The sequence below is a fragment of the Lagenorhynchus albirostris genome, chromosome 6 (assembly GCF_949774975.1).
Source record: "Lagenorhynchus albirostris chromosome 6, mLagAlb1.1, whole genome shotgun sequence".
Taxonomy (NCBI): domain Eukaryota; kingdom Metazoa; phylum Chordata; class Mammalia; order Artiodactyla; family Delphinidae; genus Lagenorhynchus; species Lagenorhynchus albirostris.
The window spans coordinates 43,402,363-43,415,332 of NC_083100.1; the positions used below are offsets into that span (position 1 = coordinate 43,402,363).

General features: G+C 32.8%; 1 protein-coding gene across 5 annotated transcripts in view; it reads right to left on the bottom strand.

Annotated features, from left to right (window-relative positions):
- GLS (glutaminase) overlaps positions 1-12,970 on the bottom strand; it is a 78,236-nt gene that overhangs the window by 37,912 nt on the left and 27,354 nt on the right. For 3 of the 5 annotated variants that reach the window (XM_060152424.1, XM_060152425.1, XM_060152427.1), the window contains exons 8-12: positions 7,383-7,415; positions 7,235-7,293; positions 3,973-4,039; positions 3,317-3,367; positions 690-866 (exon numbers count right to left, since the gene is read on the bottom strand). In XM_060152424.1, coding sequence (XP_060008407.1) covers positions 690-866; positions 3,317-3,367; positions 3,973-4,039; positions 7,235-7,293; positions 7,383-7,415 — 387 coding nt within the window. Of the gene's footprint in view, positions 1-689; positions 867-3,316; positions 3,368-3,972; positions 4,040-7,234; positions 7,294-7,382; positions 7,416-8,212; positions 8,247-8,794; positions 8,833-12,970 lie in introns of those variants that run through there. The other 2 variants (XM_060152429.1, XM_060152428.1) reach the window with 2 other exon arrangements.

The window sequence follows — 12,970 nt, forward strand, 5'->3', positions numbered from 1 at the left end:
CCTTTGGTAACCATAAGTTTGTTTTCTATGTCTGTGGATCTATTTCTGTTCTGTATATAATTTCATTTGTATCATTTTTCTTTTAGATTTCACACATAAGTGATATCATATGATATTGGTCTTTCTCTAACTTTAAATGCATCTATTTTTCTATTTTTAAAATTTTCAAAATAAATTTTTAGGGCATTATGACTAGACTAGACATAGAATGAAACAAGAAAAGTCTATAACATTTCACAAGTGGCAAATGCACAACAGAGCTTAAAGGAGTATATTTTTGTTAAGTTTTAACTTTAATATACTTTAAGTCCTTTAAAACACCTATGGCTGTAACCAAAGATGTTAAACATCACAGTTATGCACTCCTTCTGAACTTAAAGAATTCCTGAGGTATGTAATCACCATAATATTAAACATTAGCAACTAAAAGTAAAGTCTGTACTAAGCCTGTACAGTAAAATGCCTTAAAAATAAAAGTGATAAGGTTCTATAAATTAAACTTCAAGTTCTTAAGAACATGTCATACACTGCTTAACTATTTCTTACCAATTCTGTAACAAATTAACCTTGAAAACAAGCCTCTCTAAAATTAATGTACAGCTCTAGAAGCAAAGTTCAAACTGTATTTTTAAAGGAACTAGTCCAGACTAGTTTCCTGCCAGAGAAATTAAGATTAAACAATTACTTACATGGAAAGCAAACTGCCCCGAGAAATCATACATGCCACAGGAATGCATCAAACTGAGTGTATTTCGAACTGCTTCAGGACTCAGTACTCTTTCCCCAGTAATTGGGCAGAAGCCACCATTAGCCAGTGTTGCCGCCATCACACTAGCTGATTCACATGTTACTTCAATGGAGCATAGCTAAAAGGAAGGAAAAACTAAATTCTGAAAATTTAGGCTCACAGTATTTTTAGTAGTACAGTTGACCTCTAAGATAATCTGTGTCATCTGGTATTTCATACAGATCTGAAATATTTCTTCCAAAGGGATAACCTGATGACACAGAAAGATTTAAATGTGAACAATGTTCTAGCCCCTTTAAGGTTTATCCTAATTTGCCCAGTTATTCAGTCTTTTAATGGCAGACCTAAGATAGGAAGAGCCAGCTCCTAAGCACTAAGATTTGTAATTGCCTCATGTGATATTCATATTTGCTTAAATAGTAATGCTTTCTGTAGGATACACAAACATAATTATTTTTAACTCAACAGGGAAAAAAGAGCCGAGATTTTTAAAATAAAGCAACATTCATCAGTATTATGATAGTTAGCATCTACATGAGAAACTGCTACTTTAAGAAAAAATTTACTGACATCTTGCCTGTACCAAAACTCAGCATCCCCATACGGCAACATGCAAAGGACTAAAGGAAAAAAATCTAAGACAGTTCTAGCCTACATGCCCTGTGTGCCTAAAACCAAAATGTTACATTTTAAACCATTTATTAACATTCAAATAGTTATTTGATACTGACTATGGGTGCTAGATATACTATAATGAATGAAAAAAGCAAAGTCCAGGTACACTGTAGGGTGAAATTTTTGCATTTCAATAGAATCAAAATAATGGAAATAGTTTACCACACCAAACCCAAATTTACCCATAATACTAAAACAATAAATAAATGCTCTATTTTACTTTTCACTAACAGTAACCAAAACTGAGAGGAAAGTGGAAGAGAAGGAGAAGGTAGGAAGTAGGAAGAAAAAGATATGACAGTTCTCAACTTATAATTTTCCTTTCTCATACCAAGATCTTTAAGAGGCACAAAGGGGTTTGGAAATAGCAGTAAGGAAACTAACCGCAGTGAATTTGAAAACTGATTAGAAGCCACTTTTTGACTGACTTCCATTTTTGCCTATTTATGTTAAAACCCCTTCCCTATTTCTTCAAAAATACAGAACCTACTTATTATACGGACCCACATAGCAAAGACATAGTACAGGTGATTTAATTATGAAAGGCTTTCTAAAAGAAGACTTAAACTCCAATTGGACTTAAAGACCAATTCCTACTTTATAATTAGTATTAATGGAAATTTTGTTTGTCATAAGGTGATACACTTTCAATTTGACAAATCACAATTTAAGAGTACTCTCCTGGTAGCCTGACAGATGTTCAGTTAGATGCAGCCTTTCTCCAAAAGAGCAAGTAAGTTTTCTATGGCTGTCTCTTGATTTTTGCCCTGAAGTATAGAAATTTCACAATAGATTAGTAGCACGTAAGCTATGACAGCCAAAGTTAAATACATGTACCAAAGGAAAAGAAACATTAACATATGGAAGAAATCCATATAGGCTAGGGAAAAAACAAGGGACACTGGATAAAAAGTAAATATGACACTATTTCATATAACATTTTATAGTTTCAAAGGAATTTCACATACATCTCATGTACTTGTCCAATGTAATGCAGGAAGTTAGGTCAAGCATATGCTACAGATAATGAAACCAGGGTTCAGTATTTGAAACTAAGTCACTTGGCTAAAACTAGCCAGGTTAGACTGATTTTCTATTGATAGTCTGGATTCCCAATTCATAGTTCTTCACAATGGGCAAGTGACAAACTGTGACCTGGACTTCCATCAAAATCTACTCGTTACCAGCTTTCCTTATATATTCTTTACGATTACTAAAAGGTTACCTTAAAAAGTAAAGGCAGGCAATGTAAAGTAAAACAGAAATTAACAGTAATTAATTTGTTACTACGTAGCTTCACATTACAAACTCATCAGAAGCACCAATGGCATTAAATCTGTAAGAATGAATTGAACTGAAAATATGGGGGGAAGAGAGGGATGTCCAGGAAGGCTATCTTGAGTTCTATACCACAGAAGATTATGTAAATGGACACCTCCCCCATGAATATGGAAAGCTACTCTAACTTATTGGAAAATCCATTATGTGACATTGTAGAAACGAACTAAACAAACTGAGAAAATGCCACCTTAGAATGTTGAATATGAACCTGCTGATAAAGAAACAAGTAACTCCTTCAAACAAAATTTTAAAACTAAGAAAACAGAGCTTGGTTTATAATAAAGAGAAGCCAATTGCTGGAGCTGTACATTATTTTTCATACTTCTTAAATATAATATTTTTATAGAAAAAAACATTTCCCTGTTACATTCTGAGACATCACTTTTTAGGAGATACAGACACGAGACTGCCTTTAACAAGGACATTTTTTCGAAAGTCAATGGGAAATGTTATTTTCTCTCTGCCTAAAGCCAAGTTTTCAGAGACATCTATATTCTGCAAAATGTGACACACCCATTTATGTACATAATTCATACGGTTAAAATAAATTACCTGGAAATAGAAGTCTAATATACCAACCATGTCTGTACCTTCTGGAAAACACTGAAAAAATAGAAAGGCAATTAAAAATATAGGCACATGGGGAAAAAAAAATGCACACAAGTAAAAGATACATGGAGATTAAATTTAAAATATACACGTTTCATTCTAATTGAGAACAAAATAGCACACAACCTATAAAAGGGTGCAAACATGAAATAATGAAGAACAATAAATCAAAATTACATGACATAATTATCTAGATTTCTAGATACTAGTTTAACTGGCAATGATAAACTGATTCATAATTCATGAACCAAGTTACTAGACCAGCCACTTAAAATTTAAGCCCACGTGCCTTAAAATTTAAAAATCAAGTGTAACCAGCAATAGTCAAGCGTTATGCTTTTGAAAAATGGGCCAATCCTTACGCAAAATTTGCATTACTATAACTAGTCAAATATTTCAATATTACCAAATACAAATTGCTTGAATATTAACACTTTGATAGTATTAACTCAAGAGTGTTTTGCAAAAACCTCTGCACCATAGTCATAGATAGCTGCTTAAAAGCTATTGTTGAGTTTTATTATACTTCATGTATTTTAATAAAATTTTTTATTTAATAAGTAAAAGAATAATTTGAAATAGAAACAGAATTTAAAAACCTTTTTTTCTTTTAAGTAATATCCTATTGCAAAATTTCGATCTCCACTTTCTCTTTCAGACTGAAACCTAAAAGAAAAAAAACATTTGCTCCATTTATTTACTTTCTGTAAAAGCATGATTGTTCTGTAGGTTAATTTGTATAGCAAAGTGCAGTATAAAGAACACTGACCTAAGAGTCAAGGCTGCTGGGTTCCAGTCCCAGTTCTGTCAACAGGTTAGCTATGTGGCCTTGGGCAAGTCATTTAAGTAACAATTCTTTCTGCCTTAATTTTCTCAGCTGTAAAAGGACTGAAATGAACTAGGTCCTTTCTAGTCTTCATATATTGTGAATAAAGAAGCTAATTTTTAAATTATCAAATATTCAACTGTTAAAATTTACTATTAATTACAGACTCTTCTGACTCCCCCCCAAAGTACACTAAATAGTCAATTCCAACTGAGAGAATCTATGGAAATTTCACTGAGAGAGAGAGAGAGAGACATGAAATGGACCTTACAGCATTTGCTGGATTAATAAATTTCTGGGGGAAGCCGAGGAAGTGGCAAATATTATACAGCATGAACAAAGTTATAAAAGACAGAACTTCATTAAAGAATGGCAAATATTCTAATGTATCTCGGAAAACAGTTTCATGGAGAAGAGTAGAGAAATACCAAACCAACAAAGGAGACTAGGACCAAATTATCAAGACTGATAAATGCTAAAAAATGTAATGGCTACTGATTACCTACAAAATGAAAGCTTGAAGGCTTTCAAACAAGTTACCTTATCAGATCTACATTTTAGAAGGATAACTCTGACATCAGTTTGGGAAAAGGGAAAAAGAAAGGATCAATGATACTATTAGAAGACTACTGTAATGAGAGCTATAGGAAGCCTTAACTTAGGTAGTGATGATAGGAATGGAAGGAGAGGTATGATCAAACATGAGAGCAGTGGACAAGTCTTCTGACCTAACAGGAAAGAGGAGAAACGGGGTAAAGTTTGGTACAAAGTCTAGATTTCTAACGTAGTCTACAGAAAGGATGGCAATATCAACTGACATTGGGATCCTTAGAGCAACGAGCAGTTTAGTAAGGAAGAGAATGAGTTTTGATTTAGACAGATTTTATCTGTGGTACATTTGAGAGCTCAACCTGTAAGAGTTCAGAAGGGGGACTTCCCTGGTGGCACAGTGGTTAAGAATCCACCTACCAATGCAGGGGACATGGGTTTGAGCCCTGGTCCAGGAAGATCCCACATGCCGCAGAGCAACCAAGCCCATGCGCCACAATTACTGAGGCTGTGCTCTAGGGCCCGCGAGCCACAACTACTGAAGCCCACGTGCCTAGAGCCCGTGCTCCACAACAAGAGAAGCCACCACAGTAAGAAGCCTACGCACTGGAACAAAGAGTAGGCCCTGCTCACCGCAACTAGAGAAAGCCTGCGCGCAGCAACAAAGACCCAACACAGCCAAAAATAAATAAATTTTAAAAAAAGAGTTCAGAAGGCTGCTGCTAAAAGAGGAACTGTGCGTGACACTCTTTTTATTACTGATCAGGGGTGGACAGCTCTTTCTAACTGCACATTTTAATATTTCTATGGTCGGGAAAAAATGTTGGATATGGAAAAGTTCTTGGAAATGAACTTGTCAACTTGTCATACTTAAAAAAAAATCAATATAGTATATAGATAAAGTACTAACAATTCAGCAATGATCACAGTGCCTACCACATAGTTCTGTTCATCAAACATTGTGTTCAGTACTTACTATCCAATAGATAACAGGAATACAGAAATGAATTGGAAGATACTCTATCCAGGTCTTAAGGAAGTCAGAGTCTAATGGTGATGACGAGGCAAAAAGAGACATAGAATCACAGAATAAGTTCAATAAAATATGGTAATAGAGCACAGAAGGAAGGTGAGATGAGATTCATAAAAAACTTCCTGGAAAAGATCCTTAAGCTGATGAATAAAAGCTGGTAAGGCAGACGTGAAATACAAAGCATCACCTAGTTTAGGAGTGGAAGGAGAGGTATGATCATGCCTCATCACATTTCCTTGTGATTAGATAAAGCTTAAGCATCCCCAAACTGCTTAAGCTTTATCTAATCACAAGGAAACAATCAGACCTATTCAAAATAAGGAATGTCTACTACAGCCCATGGGCCTGATGTGGCCCATGCTTTTATAAATAAAGTTTTTTGGAACACAGCCTCATAGTGTTATTGCTTGCTTTCCTACTGAAACAGTGGAATTGAATAGTTGCAACAGAGACCATATGGCCTCCAAGTACAAAATATTTACTATCTGGTCCTTCACAGAAAAAGTTAATTCCTGTTCTATAAGACAAATGGTTGGTACTCTTCGAAAAAAGCCAGTTAGTAAAATTTTAAAAAGCGTCTAGGGTAGGGGGACTGTTCTACTTTAAAAAGACAAAAAAAAACATAACAAAAGTTATGCATGACACTGATTTGTTCCTGAAAAAAATAAAGGCCATAAAAGGCATTAACAGGACAGTTGAGGACATTTATATATTGATTAATATCGTATTTTAAAATTAAGTTAATGTTCTTAATAAATGTGTTGCTGGCATTGTGATTATAAAGGAGAATGTGCTTATTCTTAGCATACACATGCTAAGTATTTAAGGGTGAAGTAGCATGAGGTCTACAACTTAATTTCAAACAGTTCTGGAAAAAAAAACCCCACATACATTTATATTTACACATATGTACATGTATATGTATGTAGAGATACACACTTATTTTAAACTGTCCATCTAAAGAGAGAGACAGGTTGAGAAAAAGCAAATGAGACACAATATTAATCAGAAAATATAAGTGAAAGATATCAGATTTTCATATTTTGTCTTTCAACTTTTCTGTAGTTTTGCAAATTTCAAAATAAAAAGTCGGGGTAAAAATCAAGTTAGCCAGGCACAGAGAGATTATGAGAGGTAAGACAGTATTTATAGACAAAGAGAAAATTGAGAAAATGCCAGTCACTTAAGGTAAACTTAGGGTCTCTTCTAATTCTATGATTTCCCACAAGAAGTTTCTCAAAACTAGTTAAAGCATTTTAAGTGTCCTCCCTCAGGTAATTTAGAAATCATACATTTCTCTCTAATGACCAAATTCTAATTATTTATTCACTGAAGTATACATACATGGAGTCACAAAACAGTATTTAAAATAAAATTCTATAATCTAGATTTTTAAAATTAATTTCAAGAGATCTGACCTATCATAAAAACCTAAATCATAAATCAGACTCACGTTGCATTACTGAATCCAACATACTCATTACCAGCCATCTTATTCAAAAATTGCATTACCTATAAACCAAAATTAGAAAGTATTTTTAGTAATCAAGGAACAAATATAAAGAATGTAGCATGAAAACTGAATTCTATATTGTACTTACATAGTCAAATTTTTCAGCATTATTCACTCCTTGCTGCAAAGAAATGAGACATAAATATGTTAATATAGGGCCCCACCCCAGTTAAGGTTTAAGTGAATATAATATCAAAATTCCAAACTGCTATCATTATAATTAATATACTGCACATTAGTACTTTTAAATCTAGGAAATACTTCTAAGGTAATTCAATATTTACATAAGCTTTTTTATATGTTCTTACATTAACACCCATATGTTGAGAATGGATCTGAATTACAAAGGGAATGCTTTATTTTAAGTATAACTTTTCCCAACCCAAAGTTACAGAAAAGTTTAAATATAAGCTCCTCAAACCCCCTTATCCTTCATAACACCACATAATCTGCTACAATGTATGTTATTTATTTAATTTCACATTTTAAAAAAACTTAAAATAAAGTTTTACCCTTAGCAAAGAATTAGGTATATATAAATTATGGTTTTCAATTAAGAACAATCTACTTATATTTCTAAAATAAACTTAAACCAGTATTAGAGTTAGAAAATGAGTTATGTTGCAAAGCTATCTTTTACAATTCTAGTATATGTAAACATTCTGGATACATTTTACTAATGTAGAGAAAGCTCTACCTTTAATATCTCACTTGTTACAACAATACTTGAACTAAAAAAATTATATTTCATAGTCTAAAAAAATTAGCTACTTTTGTATTTAGCATTATGCCAATTCAGAGTATGGAAGATGTATTGTTTCATCACTTCTATTTCTGACATGTTAGCTACTGCAAATGTCAATAGGAAAAACCTATGTAATGTAGATCAGTTCAAGTAGCCAAATGGTTTCATTTTACCTCGGCGAAGTTTACAAAGCAGTAAGTTGTAGATCTGAAATCAAACGTATTAATTGGTGATATGCACCCAAAAGAAACAATACATCTCTAATTTTTAAAACAAGTTTAAAATGAAGTAATTTGACAACTAAAATTGTAAAAACGAAAATTTTTAACTTTACCCTCAAAAACCCAAAACAATACACTTTAAAATTTTATTCGGTGGTGGGGGGACTTGTACCAGAGTATTATTTAATTGAATAAAGCCAGGTTCATTATCCACTTTACAAGTGGATTAGGATGTGGCTGATAATCTGTGAAACCCTACAAATCAACTTATTTGAGAAAGAATGTGCAATGACATACACAATCAGTAGCTGGAAAGAACACCACACTATTTCATCAAAATCAGGCATTAACAAAGTTTAAACAAGTTAAGAATAATTTAGCTACAACCATATAGTCATCACTATCTATGTATTTTCTCTAAAGTGTCCTTTGACATATTTTTAAGTTTTCTTTCTTTATAATACACCAGAAATCAAAATGTAGAAATGTAACTCCAAAGCTGTTCAATGAAAAATAATTAAAAGAAGAAATTACCAACTTCATTGAACTGTTGCAGTTGTCAAAATATTCCATAGATCCTAATGCTGTAAAATATGTAACAACATTTAAACCACAAAAACCTTTTTAACCTTTGAAAAAGCACAAAAAAACAACTCTTTTGGAAAAGGATGTCAGCATTTGCATTGGGATGTCACATGGATAATTACTGGTTATACAATTAATCAATGTAAAATAAACAAGTTATATTTGAACTTTCATTCTCTGACCTAAACTGTACCCTATAAAACTAATACAAATTTTCTTTGTTTAGCTGTCATGTTTCATTTTTAAAAAACGAAAAACTGTCTCAACTCTTGACTATGGTCACATTCTTGGTCTACTTTGCAGCATACTAAATTAAAGTACAATTAGATTTTACTTCTATGCTATTTTAAAGAAACAACTGGTATTTATCAATGTCTATCATTATATAACATTTTGGGTAAGCTACCTGAAATGTCCTGGCAGATTATGTAAATAGACAAAATAAAACATTTGAATGACTGTGTTGACTCAAGAAAGTCTCTACTCAAAACTTCCCAATTTAAATGTAAAAGTACTTGATTAATGTTTCTTCTTATTATCTACCTAGAAAGAGCATTTAATTGAAGTCAATAAAATATATTCCCCCCTGTAATCTCTTGGAAAGATTTCACGTACCCCAGGGATATGTGGGATTTAGTAATCATTATCAGATGTCACACCATTTTAATTTTGAAAAATTTACATTATAAAGTTTATGTGCAAAGATGTTAGAAAAAAACACACATACACATACCAAATAACCTAGAGTAAATGCCCCCAGCCCCTGCACCGCCCTGCCAAAGCAAAAACACAAACTGTTAAAAAAAAAAATCATTTCTCCAGTAGAGAGGTACAGAGGGGTGAAGGAACAGATGTTATGAAAACTGAAGCCAGGAATGGGTAGATGGGGGATGGTTATACTTTTCTGTTTATTTTGTGCATGTTTGAAATTTTTCATACAAAATTAAAGGAAAAATGTTTATTTGCTAATAATTTTGCACAGTGATTACAAAACTGTTCCTTTAGAATATTTTCTTTTTTTGAAATAGTAGATGATTTTTAATTAGTTCATGTACCAGTGGATATTTTCTATTGCTAGAATAGAAGTATAAATTCTCTTACTATTCTAAATTTTTACAGATGTACAAGTTGAGAAATCCTGCTGATAATAGATGAGTAGATGGAAATAGGAAAGACTTTGTTATGGCAATGTACACAATCCTTTACACATTTATCTCATTACATACAAAGGTCACACAGTAAAATATACCCTCAAAAACTACACTTAATGCTCTCATTAACTAACAACTTGATCAGATCCTCTTTCCATTTTGTTGAAACCAAAAATCTGGAAACAACCTGGTATATAAGATTTGTTCCCAGTCACTACAGTGATTACAGTGATTCACATCCTCAATACCATGACCACAATATTTCAAAATGTTCTCTTTTGATGGTGCCCAAGACGTTTTTACAACCTGAAGCAGTGCACCACAGTAAAATTTAGGACACGAGAAGTATATACCTTTTGGAAAATGGGAGGAAACCTAGACCAAAGGCAGGTTAATTTTAAGAAAGGCACCTATGGAAACAGATTTAGAAACTGATAGTCTTAAAACTATCAATGCCTCTTTATCTCTTGGAAAAATATTCCCATGCCCAGGGATATGTTTATTTCAGTTTTAAGTCACTGCACAAGTATTATTAGATATCACATTATTTTAATCTTAAAATTACAGTAATTTATATTAAGTATGGTAGGAAAACTTAAAGATAAACTGGACAAAATACAGTTACCAAAATTTCTAACCCATTTATTACCACATGACTTTTAAAAAGCAAACCATGTGGTTTGTTTGAAAAGGTTAGTAATCAGACCTTGAGATTAGAAAATTATACAAATTTATTTTTCTATAAACATATCTATCAAGTTAAAGAATTTACATTCCTTTGAGGAAAACTTTTATGAATGAAAATTTGACAAAGAAGCACTGAGTTTTAACAATGGCTATTAAACGAATTAGTAAGTATACTGGAGTAGTTTTATAACCTGTTTATACAATATACTCATGAACTGAATTATGTATTACACATCACAACACAGGTGAAAATATCACTATTAACAGGGACATGTGCCAATAAATGTAATATTAATATGACTCATTTAAAGTCAATGCATTAATCACAGTTATTTTGTAAGTAAATCACTTGATTCCATTCGTAAAGTATGGAGGTGTAGAAGCAAATTGAAAATTAGAAATCATAGAGGAAAAAGGCATAGAAGAAAGAGGCAAAAAGAGGTAACTAAAAATGATTTTACAAAACATTTGGTTTAATCTCTCCAAAGAAAATGCTTTAAAGCTAAATAATACGTGAGAATTAATATAAATATTACAGGTTAAAAATAATGTTCTAAATCTAGTATTTTCATAGATTAGCCCTAAAAATAAAGTAACAAAAAAGGGAATTCTGTTGACAAATTATCCGCCTTTTATTTGAGGAAAAAAACCCTCAAGCACATCAACTGATATAATCATGAAGAACTGATATAATCATAATAAGCCAATATAATCCTTTCTTATGAATGTTACCAAGTTCAAGGCATCATCCATTGCTCCCCAGAGCCACAAACTGCCTTAAAAATGTGGCTTATAAGCATGTGTAACAGGTGATTGCTAACATGACCAAACTGAACATTACACATATTAACTAAATTTGTCTTGATTTTTTAATGGAGCATGATTATTATTTTAAAAAAAGAGAGGAAAAAAACCTCCAATATTTTAAATTCAAAAATACTTCTGATTAAAAAAAAAATCAAGTTCTTCAAATGACAAAAACCAGAAACTACCACGAGAATAGAGACACAAACATAGAAGACAATGTGACTTTATCTTTAAAATTAAAAAGCAGGGCTTCCCTGGTGGCGCAGTGGTTGAGAGTCCACTTGCCGATGGGGGGGACACAGGTTCGTGCCCCGGTCTGGGAAGATCCCACATGCCGCAGAGCGGCTGGGCCCATGAGCCATGGCCACTGAGCCTGCGTGTCCGGAGCCTGTGCTCTGCAACGGGAGAGGCCACAACAGTGAGAGGCCCACGTACCGCAAAAAAAAAAAAAAAATATTAAAAAGCAGAAGTGTGACAATTATATGTTGTCCTCATTTTTCCACTCTAGCCCTCAAGTTATCAGAAGATCTTAACTTTTAAACTGAAACTAGGTGAGATTAAAAAATTATGTAAGGATGCTGCTATTTCATCCAGAGTAACTGTGCTTTCAAATTTATTTTTACTCTTTCCTTTAAATCAAGCAACCAGATTACCATCATCAAATAAAATCAACTGCATCAAAAAGTATTCCTTTAAGTTTAGCAGCTACCACAGAGAAAGAGACAGGAAAAAACCTTCATGGTTTTTTAAATTATGTGCCTTTTAAGTACAAAAATGACATTTGTTTTTATGAAGGCATTTACCTATATAGTGTTTAAAATTTTAAATATTGGAGTTTTCCTACAAGTTTAGTAGTTAAGAATTTATGCAACAGGTTCCTTCTGTCCAAATTCTCCTTTTTTACACAATCTGCTAATCCTTTTGAACATTTGCTCTGCCTCTTCCCCCATTTTCCTGAGGACCACCACCAATCCTACAAAGGAAAAATATCAATACTACAAGATTATGAAATAGTCTTACTAAAGATTCTAGTAATTTGTGTGGGGGGGAGGGGGAATAACATGAGGGGAATGTTTTAATAGCACCATAATAAAGTTCTGAAGTTTGAAAGAAAAATATAGCCTTAAGGTCATCAGCTAAAAGCTAAAAAACAGAATTCAAATCTAATAGCCATGGTAAAATGGCCACATTTTGGGTACTCAAAGCACAACCTCCTTGAGAAGAAGCCTAGTTCCTTAGGGATAGCAAGCACTGACTAATGTCCAAAGAATGACTGTATACACTCACTGAAAATTAGATTGACTTTTAATCCAATAACTGGTATCTTCTGTAAAAGTTAAATTAGGAAAATAAAATTTCTGCCTTTTGGACAATATAACTATGCTAGGTAAAGACAAAATGTCATCAAGAGAAATAGCAAACATCTACATTAAAAATGGTAGAGTGAATTTGAATGAATAGCAAACAGAAAATTGGGAGA